At 39.9% G+C, this 20366-nt stretch overlaps 1 protein-coding gene across 1 annotated transcript in view; it reads right to left on the reverse strand.

The window, feature by feature from the left end:
* The window catches only part of KIF24 (kinesin family member 24), a 40806-nt gene that overhangs the window by 19255 nt on the left and 1185 nt on the right, over positions 1-20366 (reverse strand). Inside the window, exons 2-5 of the mRNA XM_060155254.1 lie at positions 17708-17897; positions 12618-12715; positions 8630-8845; positions 5547-5634 (exon numbers count right to left, since the gene is read on the reverse strand). Of these exons, the coding sequence (XP_060011237.1) occupies positions 5547-5634; positions 8630-8845; positions 12618-12715; positions 17708-17897 (592 nt within the window). The remainder of the gene's footprint in view (positions 1-5546; positions 5635-8629; positions 8846-12617; positions 12716-17707; positions 17898-20366) is intronic.

Below are 20366 nucleotides of genomic sequence, written 5' to 3' on the forward strand. Positions count from 1 at the left end.
GTGAAAGCACAAAGTCCTAATCACTGGACCGCCAGAGAATTCCCATGAACTATCTAGTTTAAATGCACTTCCTCATCCTGGCCTTTCTCTATCACTCTGATTTCATATTTTCATAGATTACAATGCAATGATGAGGGATTATTTTAGATTTGTATTAGTCTTTTTTTATCAAACTTCTTTTTCATTAGAAAAGAAAGACATGCTTACTGGGGAAAACTTAGAAAATACAGGAAAAATATAAAGAAGAAAATATATACCTTCCATAACCCCAGAGTTAACAAGATTCTGGTGCATTTCCTCCCAGGGTTTTAGGGGTCTCAGAGCTCTTTTGATATATATATATGTCTTTTACAAAACCCATGAAGAGACAGGGGAGATCTTTTAAATGCCTACATTTGTGAATTGTGTAAGCAATATGCTTGATGGATAAAGGAACAATCACAGAGAAGTTAAGTGGCTTATCCAAGGTCACACAGGCAGAATATGGTCAGGCTAGGGATAGAAGCCAGGTACCCTCTGCCACGTGTAATCAATGATGCTACTTCTGCTGGAATATGATGAGAGCTCAGAGAGGCCTTAAGGCCATACCTAGTCAGGAACTGTGGATACTAACAGGAAGCTCAAGGGGTGACCTTGTGGTTCATCCCCAGGGGAGTCAAGAAAGACTGTCTTCTGAGGTTCTATTATAGAGTTTTATACTTGGCTTTTCATTGTGCCATGATGTACTAGATACCTGTGAGTGCATCTCAGAAAATCTAACATGTTGAGGTGACTTTTCCTGACTAAATGCCTTTTAGAGAAAACATGAAGGAATTTTTGGTCTATGGTCCAGTTTCCTCAGCTTCAGTAACAGTCTGCAACCACCATGTTTTTCAGAAACTGTGGTATAAAGCAGCTGAGCTCTGAGGAGTAAAAATGAGGCAGTCTGTGAAGATCATTAGATAGACTTTTGTAAATGATATACAACTCAAGTGTAGCAGTTAAGAGTGAAATCTGAAGTTAGACTGTCTGGGTTTACATGCCAGCTCTGACAATACAGTTGTTTAAACTTTTGCATTGTGAGAACTTTTACAAATCACTTAACTTTTCAGGGCCTCAGTTTCTTATCTATAAAATGGTAATTTCATAGGTTACTTTTGAGGACTAAAAGAGATAATACGTAGTATGTAAAGCACTTAGTACTACGACTGGCACATTATATGTTCTCAATAAATATTAATTAAAGAAAATATACTGGGCTTCCCTGGTGGCGCAGTGGTTGAGAACTTGCCTGCCAAGGCAGGGGACACGGGTTCGAACCCTGGTCTGGGAAGATCCCACATGCTGCGGAGCAACTAGGCCCGTGAGCCACAACTACTGAGCCTGCGCGTCTGGAGCCTGTGCTCCACAACAAAAGAGGCCGCGAATAGTGAGAGGCCCGCGCACCGCGATGAAGAGTGGCCCCCGCTCGCCGCAACTAGAGAAAGCCCTCGCACAGAAACGAAGACCTAACACAGCCAAAAATAATAAATAAATAAATTTTTTAAAAAAAGAAAATATACTAAAGAACTAACATATTTTTCTTTTTTTAATGTATTTATTTATTTTTGGCTGCATTGGGTCTTCGTTGCTGGGCACGGGCTTTCTCTACTTGCGGTGAGCAGGGGCTACGTTTGTTGCGGTGCGCAGGCTTCTCACTGCGGTGGCTTCTCTTGTTGTGGAGCACGGGCTCTAGGCGCGCAGGCTTCAGTAGTTCTGGTTCACGGGCTCTAGAGCGCAGGCTCGGTAGTTGTGGCACACGGGCTTAATTGCTCCGGAGCCTGTGGGATCTTCCTGGACCAGGGATCGAACCCGTGTCCCCTGCATTGGCAGGCGGATTCTTAACTACTGTGCCACATGGGAAGTCCCAAGAACTAACATCTTTGTGTAAACTTCCAAAACTTAAACTATTTCTTTTAAAAAATGTAGGGACTTCCCTGGTGGTCCAGTGATTAAGACTCCGTGCTTCCAGTGCAGGGAGCATGGCTTTGATCCTTGGTCAGGGAACTAGGATCTGCACAGCAGGAAGCGAAGCTTCATCTGCCGCTCCCCATCACTCACATTACGCATTATCACCTGAACCATCCTCCCCCCACCCCCCATCCCACCCATCCATGGAAAAACTGTCTTCCATGAAAGCGGTCCCTGGTGCCAAAAAGGTTGGGGACCGCTGCTTTAGACAAATCATGTTATGTGAGTAGTAAAATGGGGACCTGCTACAATAGAAAGTAGAGACAACTATGGAATTCTGTGGCACTGGGAAATATTCAGGGACTTTTTTTTGGGGGGGGTACGCAGGCCTCTCACTGTTGTGGCCTCTCCCGTTGCGGAGCACAGGCTCCGGACGCGCAGGCTCAGCGGCCATGGCGCATGGGCCTAGCCACTCCGCGGCATGTGGAATCTCCCTGGACCGGGGCACGAACCCGTGTCCCCCGCATCGGCAGGTGGACTCCCAACCACTGCGCCACCAGGGAAGCCCCAGGGACTTATTAATAAGAATAATAGACATGACAAATTTAACTAGCATCACAGTAAGCATTATATGTATATTATCTCATTTCCTTCTCTGTCACACAACCCAATCGTCTGCTAACATCCACATATTTCGGGCTCAGAAAGGTAAAGGATGTGCTCAAGGACACACGGCACTGGGACCCAGCTCCATCCAGACTTTAATCACGAAGCTTCCTGCACAAATACCAAAGACAGGCTATGAGCACTTCAGCAGGGTAGGCACTGTGTATAGACTAAGTCTCTATCACCGGCATACAACTGAGGCTTATCTAGGGGAAGCTCTTACTCTGTGGGCCTCTGCTACCAACTACAGCCAAGGCAGTGTTAAAACACGAAGCAGATTTATTAGAAGTTCATGAATGGATACCTATAAGTACATGAACTGTCTGTAGGAATGACTTAAAAGCCCAAAAAACTCTACAAGGGAAAAAATGTCCATCATTTATTTGCCTGACAAGCAAAACCTTGATTCCAAATCTGGTTGCATCAGCAAGTCCTCTGTAAAGGCAGGGAAGTCCTGGTCCCTGCATTGGTAAGACCGGGTAATAAAATACACCTGGAAGGAGAAACTTCTTGGAGGAAGGACAATCCTGTGTGAAAAATGAAGCTGCCAGTTGTGCAGGCAGGTAACAAGTAGCCATGCCTGAGCGAGCCTGAGGGTGATCTGCGATGGTGACATACATGAAGATGACACCTGAGGGTGACACTTGAGCAAACACATAGGTGATACCTGAGTGAGCGTGAATGGTGACACCTGAGAGAGAGTGAAAGTGTGACACCTGAGTTGGCAAGTGCTGTTGTTTCAAGTCAGTAAATGTTTATGAGGGTAACCATGTCAGATATCCATAATTTATATCAACTTTCCACCTTGATCTCAGCTGGCTTCCTTCTTGTACAACCTCGTATGTATTACAGACTGAGGGTATCAATGGCAATAATATGTCCACTAACAAGAAACTTCTGCTTGTCTTAGAAAACACACCTTAGGATAGAGCAGTGCCATAAACTCTTCCAGGGTGAGAGTGATTTGACACCAGATTGCCCACTAACATAGTTATGACCCATAGCCAAGGAAAAGGGACTTCTTTTTAGTGTTTGATCATTTCCCATTCAATTGGTCTAATTTCCAAGGACAACAGCATCATGAGGACCAACTCTCCTGAAACTCCCAGCCAAATGAAGGAACGACTAGGGGAGGTAGCGGCAAGAGGACCACAGGGAATAGGTGTGTAAGAAACAATTTCCTCAGGACTCTGCAGTGGAGGGAGCTCTGGACAGGTTAAGAATGGTCAACAGCCTCGGAAGAACCCTTCAACATGTCCCACACACCTCTGTTCTGTGCCTGCCTTTGCAGTCACTAGAAAGGGGCTCTTAGGTGCCTGCCTAGAACAGCCACACTAAGGTGCCATCCTTGGATTTTAGATACCAGGATTCAGGAATCTGATAATCACATAAATACAAGGTTCCAGCCCTTAAACAAAAGTTACCTATTTGTCCCAAGAAAAAGAAACTGTTAGAGGGCTTCCCTGGCGGCGCAGTGGTTGAGAGTCTGCCTGCCGATGCAGGGGACATGGGCTCGTGCCCCGGTCCGGGAAGATCCCACATGCCGAGGAGCGGCTGGGCCCGTGAGCCATGGCCGCTGGGCCTGCACATCCGGAGCCTGTGCTCCGCAACGGGAGAGGCCACAGCAGTGAGAGGCCCGCGTACCGCAAAAAAAAAAGAAACTGTTAGAAAAAGACACGTATTAATGGTGGGCCACCTCACCATTTCACACACCCAAGTCCCTGGAGGGATGTATTGTGAAGCTGTTCTAAAGGTGGGTATTGTCAAGTACCCAGCCTGTCCTTCGAGCCCTCTCCCTTTGACTCTAGCCAGGCTTGTTGGATGTACTAGCGTGACTATGATGGCTGCATGTTACAATAACCTTGGGAGCTTTTAAAATAATACCCATCTTCATACATTGCTGGTGGGAATATAAAATGGTGCAGCCACTTTAGAAAACAGTTTGGCAGTTCCCCAAAAAGTGACTCAGCAATTCCACTCCTAGGCATATACTCAAGAAAACTGAAAACGTACGTCCATACAAAAACCTGTACCTGAATGTTCATAGCAGCATTATTCATAATAGCCAAAAGGTTGAAACAACCCACATGCTCATCAACTGATGAATAAAATATGGTATATACATACAACAGAATATTATTCCGCCATAAAAAGGAATGAAATACTGATACATTCAACAACATGGATGAACCTTGAAAACATTATGCTAAGTGAAAGAATGCAGAGACAAAATGTTGCATATTGTGTGATTACATTTATATGATATGGCCAGAATAGGTAAATCCAAAGAGATAGAAATTAGTGGTTGTCAGGCACCAGGCACAGGGGAAATAAAGAGTAACTGTTAATGGTACAGGGTTTCATTTTGGTGTGATGAAAATATTCTGGAATTTGATAGTGGTGATAGCTGTACAACTTTCTGAAAATACTAAAAAAAAATCACTAAATTACATATTTTAAAAGGGTGAAAAAAGCAGATTTTAAAATACCTTTGGAATGATACACAAAAAACTAAAAAATATATTAGTTGCCTCAGGAAAAGGGAATGGAAGGAATATTTTCATTGTACTTTCTGAATTTTGAATCCATGTGAAGGTATTACCCATTAAAATTTTTATTGAAAATAGAATATTTCTCTCCAGCAGCCTTTACCAGAGCCTACTACCATAAAAATACACATTAGCAGCTTTTGAAACTGGCTCAAAAGTATCCTCTCATGCATTAGGCTCTCCCACATGCCTTACTTCCCACTATCAAGGCACTGAGACAACAACCTTGTAGAGAAAGGAGCCAACCTCTCAGAGGAGGATTCATATTTTATAAGTGTGAAATGGTATGTTTGTCATCGCCCTTTGCCTAAACCTGAGTCCATTATATTTAGGAGATAGCAAAATGAAGTCTTCCCTGGTACTTAGGCTGCTACAGTGGGGTAGTAAAGGAGGAAGAATTACCTCTAAGAGAAGCTCCACACTATCCACCTGAAGTTCTCGCAGTCCCACTATCTGTACCACATGCTTGCTATCTTCTCTTGCGAAGAGCCTGTGGATGCAAGAACATGGTTGGTTTGGCAGAGCTTCAGTAACAGACTCCCCAGAACCCAACCCACCACTCCCCATTAAGGAGCAGTTTTGCTGTTTGTGTGGGATCGATATGCATTCTCCTCACCACCCCCCACACCTCCTGATCCCAGCCCCAGGCTTCAGAGGCAGTCTTTGATTGTTTTAAACAAATCAGCATCTTTGGCTACAATGAATAGAATGAGCATTTAAGCCAGACCTATGCCAATCAATGGATGGTGTATTTCTGGCTACAGTGACTGGTTCAGGAGTGGATATGGGAACTTCGCTGGTCCCATCAAAATAAAGTCCTAGTCTCTGGTTGTTAGGTGCTCTCTTTTTCTCTCTAGAAGTGAAAGCAGTGGCAGCCATTCTACATCCACAAAAGAGACAGTTTTGGAATGATGCTAATACAATGGAAGGTAGTGCAGAGAGATACAAAGAAACCGGGTCTCTATAACATCACTGAACTGCTAGAGTATAAAGACCCTAAGGTTTGACTGTCCTCTAGGCTTTCTAGTTATATGAGCCAATGGCTTCCCTAAATGCATAAGCCAGTAAGAGTGGGGTCTTATTTTACTAAATACTTGCAACATAAGGAGTCCTGATACATTTTCTAAGGAAGCAAGGAAGAGCTGGTGTTGCACCTGAAAGTCTCAGGCCTGCGTGTAACAAAATGAATGGTTACGGTCTACCATCATCACTGAACCAGATCCACCAAGGGGCATGTATTGAATCTATCAAAGACTCTAAGATTATTTTCTCCCTTAATAAGATACTGACTGCCAAATAAAATAAAATAAAGTAAAATAAAATAATGGAGTTTCACTTCACAGCCAAAAAAAGATTTTCTCAAAAAATTTTTTTCTCCATCTAAACCTTACCCCAAGTTTCCAAATTTTTACAGAAGGATAGGAAAACAGCCTCACCAATGCCCTTAATCTCTCAGAAGACAACTCTATTGGAACAGTTAGGCTTCTGGAATAAAAGAAAGATCTAGCTTTCAGAGCCTTCACATCACTCCTGAACATACTTCCCAGGCCCCAGAAAAGTTCCTAATGAATAGCCTAAAATGCACTACTGTATTTTTAAATCATAGAAGAAAGAAGTATATTTTTATCACTTTTTATGCAAAGATAAAGACAACTTATCTTCTACTTTAAAGAGTTAATTTTAAGATCTTTAAACCTTGGTTTCTAGTTTAAGAGGTAGACTGAGCACATATACTTCTATCTACCTTTGACAAAGCCCCTCTTATAGAAAATATATTTTATTTTAAAAACAACAAGATAAGTCATAACAGCTCTAGGCAAACAAGAAAGAGTATTATCAATGGAGCAGGACATTTCAGAAGTCTCAGAAAAGCAGGAAATAAAGAGATATTAGCCAATTAACCAGAGACATAAAAAAAAAAAATCCCACAGCTCAAGACACTTGGAGAATAAGTGTGGGTATTCCCTAGTGAGCCCTAGAGAAGCTTTAAACCCAGGAGTTAGCATATTCCCATCCCCTTGGCTATAATTAAAGAATGTAGAAATAACAGGACAGTATATTGGGGTCATTCACTAAAGAACTGCACTCGAAAACAGCTGGATATCCTGACTGTCCCTTCAAAGAAACAAAACGCGCGCGCACACACAGACGCGTGCACACACACACAACAGTGGCTTTTATTTTCATGCTAACTGTTCTTTAAAGGAAGTGGCCATTCTGACTGGAAAGGGCTCCTAATAAGGGTATTGAGGCTTGAAAGAGAAGCTGTGATGGAGCTAACTTGAGGCTTCAAAACCAACACAGAGAGAGTAGAAAAGAAAAGCAAGTCTTCCCCAAAGCAACCCCAAAGTAGCACCCTTCTTTATCTGGCAATTGTGTCATGTCTGAACCCCCAACACCTGTACATTCTCTGAATTGTGGCATACTGAAGGTCCCTTTTGTTGAAATAGTCCATAAGATGGTGGCCTGCCTAAGCCCACTCCAGTGACTTCTCCAGTTATGCTACTCAATACTCTAGTGCCCCTCTATGACGGGGGGCCGCCCTATCAATGCTCTCCACGAACCAGAGCTGCTCCTCCACCCCTACTCCCCATTCCAGTGCTTTCCTGGAGCACACGAAACTTGCACGACCTTTTGGACAGCTCTGTAGGGGCTTAGGTATCTTTGCTGGGGGCTAGTTTCTTTCACTGATTTGGTTTCCCCAGACTTCCACCATGCTCAGCCTCAACTCACTCCTCTTCACCTGGTGTGGCTGCTCCCAACATGTCTCAGGTCTGGTTAATTCTGTCCTGACAACCTCTTATCCTTCCACTTCCCCTGTTCCCTCTCTCTCCTCCCTGTTCTCCCAGTCAGTTGATACCTCCACAACTTTGTGGCCTCCTACTCAGTTAAAATCATCTGTTTCAACCTAAACAAAACGTTATGCCAGAAAAATACAATAGGGATTTAAAATCAGTTACTGAATGAATACATTTCCAAAGTATTGTATTATGTGGCAAGGGCAATAGGTTAAGCCTTATAAGAGTTAATGTGAAGAAAAGATTTTCTTTTCTTTTTACTGATATCAGAAAACTATCATTAAGTTTACCCTAAGATTATTGAGAAGAAAAACAAGAGGAAGTGGGAAACATTATAGTTCTTCCAGTGCAACAATAGGTCAAAAGAATAGGAAGGGATTTGAGTATATGTTGCTTTCCTGACTTCCTGAAATTATAATCTTTTTCACAGACCAAAATAAAAGGGATATAGTTTTTTTGATGAGCATTAGGATATTGATCACTTAAAAAATACTAATGGAAGGCTAATTTATATTCTTCTTTAGCTGAACTGACAGTTTGAAAAAAATATGCATCTGATTCAGGAGACTCTCAATTCACAAAAGGGCATTAGTGTACCAAAGCCTCTGATTAAATCCCATGATTCAGTGGGACTCTGGCTTAAAACAATGAAGAACAGATTTACAGTTTCCTACTCATATCCAATACCTTTTTCTTCTATTTAGGAGGTCATAAAGCTGTCCACAGTAGATTTCATAGAAGCTGATCCACACAAAACAGTGCCTTCTTGGCTGGGACACTTCTAGTTGTCTGAAGATATCTTTGGCAGCCAGAGCATACAGTCCTGGGTTCTGATGAGTTCCTATCATGGTATAGGTCTTTCCGGCTCCTGTCTGTCCATATGCGAAGCAAGTGGCATTGCCTCTGGGGGAAGAATCATTTGTATTTACTTTTAAATATTAAGAGAAATGCTAATCTACACACAGATTTTTTTTTTTTGGTGGTATGCGGGCTTCTCACTGCTGTGGCCTCTCCCATTGCGGAGCACAGGCTCCGGACGCACAGGCTCAGTGGCTCCGCAGCATGTGGGATCCTCCCGGACCGGGGTACGAACCCGTGTCCCCTGCATCAGCAGGCGGACTCTCAACCACTGCGCCACCAGGGGAGCCCTACACACAGATTTTTAAATGACAAAAGTCAGGTGGAAAAAGAATCCTTGACAAAATTCAGCTAGAAAATATAGAGCCCTTTAAGAAGAAGAGGGCTTTACATCATAAAAACAAGGGAGGAGGAAAAAAATTCTCAAAGCAGTACGTGAGATTTTTTTACTAGGAATTTTTTATGGAACTGGTAAGACCATAAGACAACTCTAGAAAATAAGGAAACAAAGACCTCATGTTAGGTGCTTTAGAGGATCCTAGAGGAAAAAAAAAATTGTGTTAATCCTGAAAGATAAGTTTGGTGAAAGAATTGAGAATTAAATACAATAAATAATAGAAGATCATACGATAAACAGGATGGTAGTGACCACTCATATGAATACTAAGGAAGTTTAGACAGAGGTAAAATCAACTTAAGTAAAATATTTGAAGGACTCAGAAAAGAGATCTTAGGGCCTCAGTTTTCACTTTCATTGATAAGTTACTGGACTACTTGATTTCCAAGATCCCTTCTAGCCCTGATGTCCTATGATTCTAAGTGGGAGTCACTATTCTTGCATGTGGATATGTGCATGTACACACAACCTGTATGAGTGTGAAAAAATGCAAAATAAGAGATGGACAGAAGAGTTGGGAGGCCAACCTGCCAGCCAAAGTATGTTTTAGGAGGAGATGAGGCCAAGATCACCTGAGTACTGTGAGGTCCTACGTACTATGTAGCCCTAGTACTATGTAGTACTAAGTAGAGAGTGAACATAACGTTATGCAGTCAGTAGCTATTGCAGACTATTGAACAGGAATCACATGGATTAATGATAAAAGTAGCTACTTGCAGCAAGAAAAAAATTCTATGTATGGACACAGGGGAGGGAGGCTGGAGGTGGGCAGAAGGAAGAATACATAGAAGGACATGAAGCCAGATAGAAACCAAAGAAAGAATGATATGACAAGAGCAAAGTAACCATGGAAGTGTGAGAATCAAGAGATGGGAGTTAATCAGATTTAAGCTGTTAAGAAGCAGAGACCGGTTTACTCCTTGTGTTTTAAACCATGGCTCTCAGCAGTGTGGGCACTTGAATACACTGGCAGACACAGTTAGGAAAAGAATTACAAGAGGAAAATTTGAACACACTGAAGAAGAGCTAGCAAAATGAGAATAATAAAGAATAATATCCACCTTATCTTCTGAACATTTTAGTGATGAACTTTAAAAAAAACAAACAGATGAAGAAAGCTCTTATTATACTTTACAAGAACTAACCTAATAATTTCACCTAACTTGCAATTCTCTTTTTACTAGTGTCTTAACATTCTAACTTATTTTAGAAACTTGCTCTCTAAAAAAGCACTCCCTAAATTTGGTGCATAGGAATTGAACCTGAAAGAGATTTCACTTTTTAAAAAAATTTATTTTAATTAATTAATTTATTTTGGCTGCACTGGGTCTTAGTTGCGGCATGAGGGATCTTTTACTTGTGGCATGCAGACTTCTTAGTTGCAGCATGTGGACTTCTTAGTTGTGGCATGCGGTCTTCTTAGTTGCGGCATGCAAACTCTTAGTTGTGGCATGCAAACTCTTAGCTGCAGCATGTGTACAGGATCTAGTTCCCCGAGCAGGGATCGAACCCAGGCTCCCGCTGTTGCAAGTGTGGAGTCTTACCCACTGGACCACCAGGGAAGTCCCCAGAGACTTCAGTTTAACCTGCTCATGGAAAAAAAAAAGTAACTTCTGCACAACAACAATAAAGACAACACAGGGATTTCCCTGGTGGCGCAGTGGTTAAGAATCCGCCTGCCAATGCAGGGGACATGGGTTTGATCCCTGGTCCAGGAAGATCCCACATGCCATAGAGCAACTAAGCCTGTGCGCCACAACTACTGAGCCTGAACTTTAGAGCCCACGAGCCACAACTACTGAAGCCCGTGTGCCCTAGAGCCCACGCGCTGCAAAAAGAGAAGCCACTGCAATGAGAAGCCCATGCACTACAACGAAGAGTAGACCTCTCCCGCTGCAACTAAAGAAAGCCAGAGGGCAGCAATGAATACCCAACACAGCCAAAAATAAATAAAAATTAAAAAAAAAAATTAGGGACTTCCCTGGTGGTTCAGTGGTTAAGAATCCGCCTGCCAATGCAGGGGACACGGGTTCGAGCCCTGGTCTGGGAAGATCCCACATGCCGTGGAGCAACTAAGCCCGTGTGCCACAACTACTGAAGCCCGTGTGCCACAACTACTGAATCCTGTGAGCCTAGAGCCCATGCTCTAGGGGAAGCCCTAGAGAAGAGAAGCCACTGCAATGAGAAGCCCGTGCACTGCAACAAAGAGTAGCCCTCACTCGCTGCAACTAGAGAAAGCCTGCGCGCAGCAATGAAGACCCAATGCAGCCAAAAATAAATAAAAATAAATTTATTAAAAAAACCATCATTATGCTATGCAAAAGGAGCCAGGCATAAGATATATATTGTAATGATTCTGTTTCTATGACATTCTAGAACAGGCAAAACTAATCTATAGTGACAGAAAGCAAGTCAGTGGTTATATAAGACCTGGGGGTGAAGGTGGGAGGATTAACTAAAAAGGGACACAAGAGAACTTTCTGGGGCGATAGAAATGTTCTATATCTTGTTCCAGGTATTGGTTACTTGGATACGTGCAACTATCAAAACTCATCAAACCTGAGTACTTCTTAAGATCTGTGCATCTTAATGTATGTAAATTATACCTCAACTTTTTTAAGTTATAAAAGTTATTTTAAAAAATAAAAGTAAAAATACTCTGAAATCAGTTACTCTAGCAGGCTGTTCAACATTCTGTACCCGACTACATTTTAAATATACAACAGAGGCCCCTAGTACCTACTCTGTCCCATTTAATGTTTATGTGTGAATAATTATTTTAAAATTAAAATGAAACTATAGCTAGAATACATAATTCCTATTATCAAAAGTTCAGACTAACTACAACCACTTACACCTTCTTATTCTGAGGACTTTGATAAAATAATATTGTTGACAGGGACTTCCCTGGTGGTGCAGTGCATAAAACTCTGTGCTCCCAAGGCAGGGGGCCCAGGTATGACCCCTGGTCAGGAAACTAGATGCCATGTGCATGCCATAACTAAGAGTTCGCATGCCGCAAATAAGGAGTCCATGTGCTGCAACTAGCGAGCCAGTGAGCTGCAACTAAGGAGGCTGCCTGCCGCAACTAAGACCCGGTGCAACCAAAAAAATAAATAAATTAAAAAAAATATATATATATATATATATTGTTGACAGCTTATATTTTTCCACTAAGCACAGAGAATCAATATCATCAGTATAAATGGAAATTTTGCTGAATATTTCTAAATGCTTTGTGAATCCTATAAATAGAGACACTGAATTTTCCAGAAGAGTCTAATTTAAATTCATTAGGTCAAAACACAATTTCATGTTTAATTCAAAATAACTGAAAAACATAAGTAACATTTATAAAGAAATAAAATTTATGGAAAATAGAAAATAAAAGGCAGGAGGAGCAAATAATATCTATCATACCCATTGAAAATATGCTGAATGAGTGGGTGAGTAGTTTTCATGTATACATCTTGATTGGTGCACGCCTCATCAAAGACTTCATCAAAATAAAAAACATGCTGAAAAAGAAATTTGGTTTTTATAGAAAGAGACACTTTCTTGATTTTCTTCATCACTATTCTAGTTAACACACGATAACAGCGCAAATACATTTTTAACTAATAGTAATTGTCCATGACAAACTTAGAGATAATAAGCAATCATTAACTGTCAAATGACAGGGCCTTCTTTTACTTGAGATCTCTGTAGACATGTTCTCACAATGTAAAAACTAAACCACACAATTTTTGTTCTCTCTTAAGGGAAGTAAATTAAAGAGTCCAACAGTGAGCCAATCTTCCTTAGGTCTAGGAGAGGAACTGAATTCTATGGAAATTATCCTCATAGCCCACCTAGAGCCAGCATATTTGAAATTTGGGGGGAATTCTAGAGGAAGATCTTTATTCCATAGGTTACATAGCTTAATTTATAATTCCATAAATATTTATTGCTCAGCTGGTAGCATGTATATTGCAGTAGGCACTTCAAGGGGCCCAAAGAAACAGACATTACCCTACCATTACCCTACTCCACAACCTAAAGATGTTAATCCGGACAAGTATACAAATGACCACAAGGTAGAAAAAATTTGAGAGATAAAGCACATGTGGAATTCAAAAGAAAAACATAATCTCTCTGATTGGGAAAGACATTCTGAAAAAGCTTGTACTAAGAATGGGCCATGGGGGAAGAAGAGGAATTTAAGAGGTAGGGACTGAGGCAGGGAAGGTATTCTGCGCACAGGGGAAACATGAGCAAAGAGTCAAAGCAGGAAAGCACAAAGAATCTTTAGGGGACAGGGAGGATTCAATGTGTTTGACATATAGGATCTTGGCAGGTAGAAAAGTGAAACAGAAGGTGAGAATAATGAGTTAGGACTATGTTGTAGGGGTCTTGGGACACCAGCCTTAAGGGAAGGGGTAGAATGCTTATATTTAATTCAGTAAAAGTGGAAAGACAAAAAACTGTGCAAAGGAGAGGGATGACCTGAGCCGTTTTATTGGAAGACTAATCTGGCTTAATACTGCGACTGGATTGGAAACAGGAACACTAGTAATTCAGTGGTGAGGTTAAGAAGGGTCTAAATTAGACAATGACAATGGAAATAAAAAGGAAATGGATGCATAAGAAATTTGGCAATGACTGGTTGTGATAGCTGGGGAGAGAAAGGAGTCCAAGATTACTCCCAAATGAAAAACCATGGTAATCTGAAAGAGATAGGAAATCCCATTAAATTGGGTCTGGAAAGCATTACTTCAGCAGCCATAATAATTTCCATAATTTAGAGGATCACTATGTTGGCAGCCCAACTATATCTGAGTAAGAAATCCTAATAATTTCAAGTGTGATTGTAGCATAATAATGGCAGTCTACACATAATGAATGAGAGATGAGGCCCTATCTTCTGCTACCTTCTGGGCCTGCTCTAAATATTCAGTTAAGAAAAAATTTTATGGGCAAGTCTGGAAAAGTGGACTTGATCCAACTTGTCGTGGGTCACTGTACCCCAAATTCAATTCTGTTTCATGTACCATTACATTACATTAGAATGGAAATTTGTTAGGTCATCTGAAAAGAAATTGGGTCCACAAAGTCAAATTTATCAATTAGAAAAAATTTCCAGGGAATTTTCTGGAGGTCCAGTGGCTAGGACTCCACGCTTCTACTGCAGGGGGCACGGGCTCAATCCCCAGTCAGGGAATTAAGATCCCGCAAGCCACACGGCATGACCAAAAAAAAGAAAGAAAGAATAAAAAATCTCCAAAAGTTAGGAATTGAGAAAAAAATGGATCTGTGCAGCATGATAAAGAGATCTGTGAACATTTAGTGCTCTGAAAAATATGATTGATTTTAAGAACAGTTAAATGTTTCTGTTTTAGCTCGATCATAGGTAGATGGGGGTTCATTATACTTTTGATTAAGCTTGAAAATGGCAATAATAAAGAGTAAAAAATATTTCTAAAATCTGACTTTAATGGACATGATTTATATCTAACTCATAACTGGTCTTTAAGCAAGGAGACAAATCCATTCTTTGCTCAAATATCACTGTAGGTTTTTATAGTTAAGTACGAAGTCAAAAGCACTTTTGGCATTTCTCAGGAAAATAAAAAAATGAACGGAAGTAAATGTGGGTATACATTTTTGGGGGGTTTTCTTTTATTTCGTGAGTATATGGCTATTCTTCTCTTTCTATAAGTGCTCTTGAGTAAACACCTTTGAAAGCATGTATTGACTAAAGGAATGAGTATCTTTCCTTCCAACAGGATTTAAGTACTGATTTTCCCAGTAATTTTGTATGAATCTTTCATGAAAGATATGTAAACATACAAGATTACTATTATAATTCATGTGCATCACATATGCTTTCATTTGATCATATTTTATCAATGAAGTTGGATTAACATTCACTTTAGGCAGTTCCCTGGTGGCCTACTGGTTAGGATTTGGACTTTCACTGCCGTGGCCTGGGTTCAATCCCTGGTCAGGGAATTGAGATCCTGCAAGCAGTGCAGCGCGGTCAAAAAAAACCCAACTCACTTCAGCTTTGATATGATCAGAGTTGCATAGTTTATTTTTTAAAGAAGTTTTTAAAAAAGTTATTAGTGTCTTTAGAGAATATCTCTGGAAAAAACGACTTAAGTAATACTGGTTGTCTTCAAGGAGGAAATGGGACTAGAGACACTCTTCATTGCATACCGTTTTGATTTTGAAATAGGTAAATCTATCCTATTCAAAAGTTCTTACTTTTTTTTTTATAAGAGTAACACTGCTGATTGCATAAAAAGATTTTAAACATGGATAACAACAGATAAGAAAATCAAATTATCTGTAAATCTTACTACCACTAGAGATGGCCACTATTGACTTTGATATATTTCAGTACCATCTTTTTTTCTCTATATATATATTTTTTCTTTAAGAAATTGGAATGAAACACATACAGATATGTCTCCTTGTTTTTTCACTTATTACGTTGATATCCTAAAATTTAATGGTAAGTAGGACAGCACACTATATGTATATGATCACATAAGTAACAAAAGAAGATTTGAAAGGGTAAGATGTTTAATTAAAGGACACATAAACCTATTTGAATTCCTGAATAAGTTTAAAGATAAAACCCAAAGAATCTAGTATCAATATTTATTTGCTATGTTTGCTATGAACCTCCCTTTTCTTCTTTCTACTTAAGAAAAAGGGGGAGAAAAAAGGCCTCTCAACACGTATATTATAAGCATTGACAGGTAAGGACTTTGACCTATGAGAGAGAAGGTCCAAAGTTCGAACAGCAGAGAAAGTGCTAAGGAAAGTATGGGTATTCAATAAGTATTGACCAATGGCAATGACAAAGAAGTAAGGTTATTGTGTTTTGGGATAATGGAAAAATACAAAAGATAAGATGATGCCTCCTTGAGGGAATTACTGCGACAGAAGCATCATTAAGGCAGTCTTGGGTAGATGGTGATTGGATAGGGCTATTACCATGGCTATAAGTAGCCATGAAACTGGATAGTATTACAACTAATTGGTCATCTGGACCATCTTCAATATAAATACCTCCCACCCAGACCTAATAGACTGTGCATTGACCAGCAATCAATAAGGCTGTTAAAGTGACTGGGCTGGTTATACAGTGGCCTAGTAATTTAGTGCCCATAGAAAGACACAGTAGATTGCTTTGAATGTTACTGTGAAAGCCAATTTTGGTAAGCAAAGAAAAAAAAGAACAATGCAAGTGTTAAAGAGGGGAGAGTATTAACAATTTGGCATCAGTGTTAAAGGATTTATTCTAGTAGAGTAATATCTCAGCTGACTAAGGTGAATTGCTTGCACACCAGATTACTCACCACTTTTTTTTTTTCTTTCTACCTGTCACTGGGTTTTGTTTTGTTTTTGTGCACCACGTGGCTTGCAGGATCTCAGTTCCCTGACCAGGGAATGAATCCAGGCCACGGCAGTGAAAAACACCAAATCCTAACCACTAGACCACCAAGGAACTCCCAGTCACTGGGTTTTGAAGCGAGAGAGAGAATAGAATGAACATAATATGAACATGCAGGGAGGCAGATTCAGATAAGAGAAACTCTGAATTCCCAAATCTTAACATCTGGTGGATTATCCCCTGTTTAAGATTATTCATAATTGCTTCATAATTTTAAGAGTATCTAAATTATGGTATCTTCGATCTGTGGGGTTTGCTGCTTTTATAGAGACTGAAGGAATTATCGCAAGGGTACCTGTCAGCTAGAAATAAATTCCTTTCAGTATCAAACCCTTTGTCCTTGGACTCATCATGATCATTCTGGCAGGGAGTGAACATTTTTTAATGTGTTTGAACTACAGTGTTTTATTTAACCCCTTATATGTTCGATGTAAAATCACTTCCCTGGGTTATATTTACTCACTGCAATCTACCTTGTACAAAGTGGCCTGTTCAGGAGCCCAATGTCCACCAAATTAAGCCTAGGCCCAAATACAAGTGAGAATCAAAATAAGCAGTTGGCTGGCAATCTGGGGTCTTTTTGCTCAAAAATATACCCTCCATCATTAAACTCCAGACTCGCACTCAGCAGAATGAGAAGTTCACACTGTGAGAGACAGGAGAGAACTGAGACTGTGTGACTATCTCATAGTCGCTCTGGTGCATACGCTCAGTGACTGGCCCTGCTTACCACCAGTTCATTATTTAAACTCTTTTTATTCCCTCATTCGCTCTTTTCTGACTGAATATATGTAATTAAGTTCACATAAAGCATGTTAAGTGACTGAATGATGCAACTCTATTGCACAAGAGTGGAGGAGTTACGTTTTTGTATCCCCCACTGCGCTATATTTTTTAAAAATGAAGGCTAAGGTTTATCAATGATTTAATGCAATGTCACATCAGGAATGAATGCCAGCACCCAAACCCAGAACTGGATTTTAGAATTTGTACTGCTACTCAAACAAAAAACAGAAAATTGACACTTGATAATGTTAGTTCCAAACATAGAAGGAAAGCATCATACCTGCAGAATATATTGTGTGAGGTCAACTGCTTCTTTCTTCTCATGAACAAGTAGAGTTTCTTTGTCTTCTACAGTAATAATATTAATTTCTCCACGACGTACCTCCCTCATGCCCAGAGGGCGTTTTCGAACACAAACTCTGATTTTCTCCATCTCATTCCAAGGATTCTCTTTCTCTGAGGTGTTCTGGCTGATATATAAGTGGGCTTTAATTTTTAATAATACGATAAAACTACTTAAGAGGTCAAAGTATCAGTACATTTTGTTACATATTAGGTGTAATACACGCACACACACATATACACACGATATGTTACATACTGAAGTGTTGACACTGAGTTCTTTTATTCGCTATAAATCCTCCTGATTACTTCTATCTCCCTCTCTACTCCACCCCACCCAAAAGCAGGTTTCTTGCTTCCTTTCAATCCAGTTATTATTGTACATTTACTGTTTTCTGGACCATTCAATCTAATTTCTTTTTTTAATCCTACCTGGGTTTATTAAATACCTTGAATTTGGTGGTAGGTTTCAATGTATTTTCCCCCTGTTTCTCCCAGGTATATTCTGGTACTCCCTTTGTCTTGTTTTCTTGCATCCTCTTTTTGCCTACCCTGATATATATTTATTTGTTAGAACACGATCCTATATTTCCTCTTCCCTTTATGACTGGTGCTAATTCACCACTGGTGCTAATTCACCACTAATTCATCTTTCTGTTCAGATACATTTCTTCTCTGGCTGACTTCAGTGAACTCATCAACCTTAACACCCAGAATATTGAGGCAATATTCCTTGGGTTAGGAACATGCTGTGAAGCACAGGAAGCTCAGCTCAGTGCTCTGTGATGACCTAGATGGGTGGGATGGGGGGTGGGGGTGGGAGGAAGGTCCAAGAGGGAGGGGATACAGGTATACGTATAGCTGATTCACTTCATTGTACAGCAGAAACTAACACAACATTATAAAGCAATTATACACCAATTAAAAAAAAAGACTACTCAAGCCCTTTGAAGGATGTTTTGTTTTTTTAACCAATGTAGAGTAGACGTCTAAAAAAATGTACCATTTTGACAGTAAGTGTGGCAAAATCTTGACAATCATTGAAAGTGAATGATGGGCATGTGGGGGCTCACTGTTCTATTTTCTCTTCTTTTGCATATGTTAGATTTTTTTATAAGAAAAGAACAATTTTTTTTCTTTTTTGGCCATGCTGCATGGCTTGCAGATCTTAGTTCCCCAACCAGGGACTGAACCCCGGGCCAGCAGTGAAAGCGCTGAGTCCTAACCACTGGACTGCCAAGGAATTCCCCAGGGGGGAAAAAAAGTTTTAATGTATTCTAAAACGCTCTGGTTTTACTGCTCAACCTTCCTTAGAAGAAATAAAATATATCTGACATGCAGAGTTAATACATCTAGAGTTAGGTCTGTTCAAGATCTTAAATAAGTCAGGGCAGCCAGTTATCTAAACGCCTTAGACTTCATTAAGTTCTGAGTCCAGTAATTTATTTTGAACTTACCTGATTTGAGGTGTCCAAAGAGAATGCTCTTTGGACAGGGATGACTCACTAATAGGAAGCCTTAAGTTGGTGAGGGAGTTTCTCAGGGTTCTGAAACTCTGGCTCCTACTTAGGGTTTGGGTGAGAAGACAATATTGAGAATTATTGGGGAAAATGTACTTTCTTACCTCTATTTCTCTAATATAAAAAGGAATGGGAAGAGTATGATAATAATGATATAAAGTGAGAAAGCTCAATTGAATAGCTTTCGTTCTGGGTTTGCCACGTACAAACCTCTGTGAGAGCTCTTATCTCACTATATGGTTGCCTGTCTTCCCGCTTACCCTGCCCCCTATGAGTCTGAGAGTCTCCAGATATCCTAATTATCTTTATATCTAGGATCAGGGCAAGCAGAGGTGGTACTTTATATTTGCCAAATAAATAAAACAGCAATATTTAAACTAAAATATCCATTCTATCTAAATAAATAATGCAAAGTCACATCTTAGTCTATTTATAAATAATTCCAATTTAGATTTTTATGTGTTTTTCAGTAAAAGACTAACATTCAAGAAACTATTTGTTCTTTCACCACTGAGCTCACCAATAGGACAGCAACAATCCTGGCATTGATGATCATAGAACAATCTAGTCCTTTGACAACTGAAAGAAGAAAACAGTACTATATGCTCTGTGCTTTGCTAAACCAAACCAAAAAAAAAATTTTTTTTCTTCCAAAAACACTATCGAATTCACTTATGTATTTCAAATTACTAAAGGCATTTTTACCTTTAAAATTGGGTCTTCTATTTTTTTAGAATAAAAGAACTAGTTGGTTATGAAATCCTCTGAAACCTTAGCCAATATAAGACCAGAGGTAAATACTTTGTTTTAAGGTATGAATAATAGCCTTTATTTTTTTTTAAAAAAAGTGGCTTAAGAATGTATTTTATTTCTCCACAACTCACCATCTATAACTTTTAAAATAACAAAACAAACAATACACATTATTTTTAAAAGAATGTATTTTCTATCATATACCAAGGTTGGTATTAGGGATTACTTGATATTTCACCTCTTAGGGACCTTATTTCAAATCCTAACTCAAAGCACTGTCACTCTGACAACCAAACTCTAAACTCCATCAAAAGGGTCTTACTC

This window comes from Lagenorhynchus albirostris, chromosome 7, assembly GCF_949774975.1.
Source record: "Lagenorhynchus albirostris chromosome 7, mLagAlb1.1, whole genome shotgun sequence".
Classification (NCBI taxonomy): Eukaryota; Metazoa; Chordata; class Mammalia; order Artiodactyla; family Delphinidae; genus Lagenorhynchus; species Lagenorhynchus albirostris.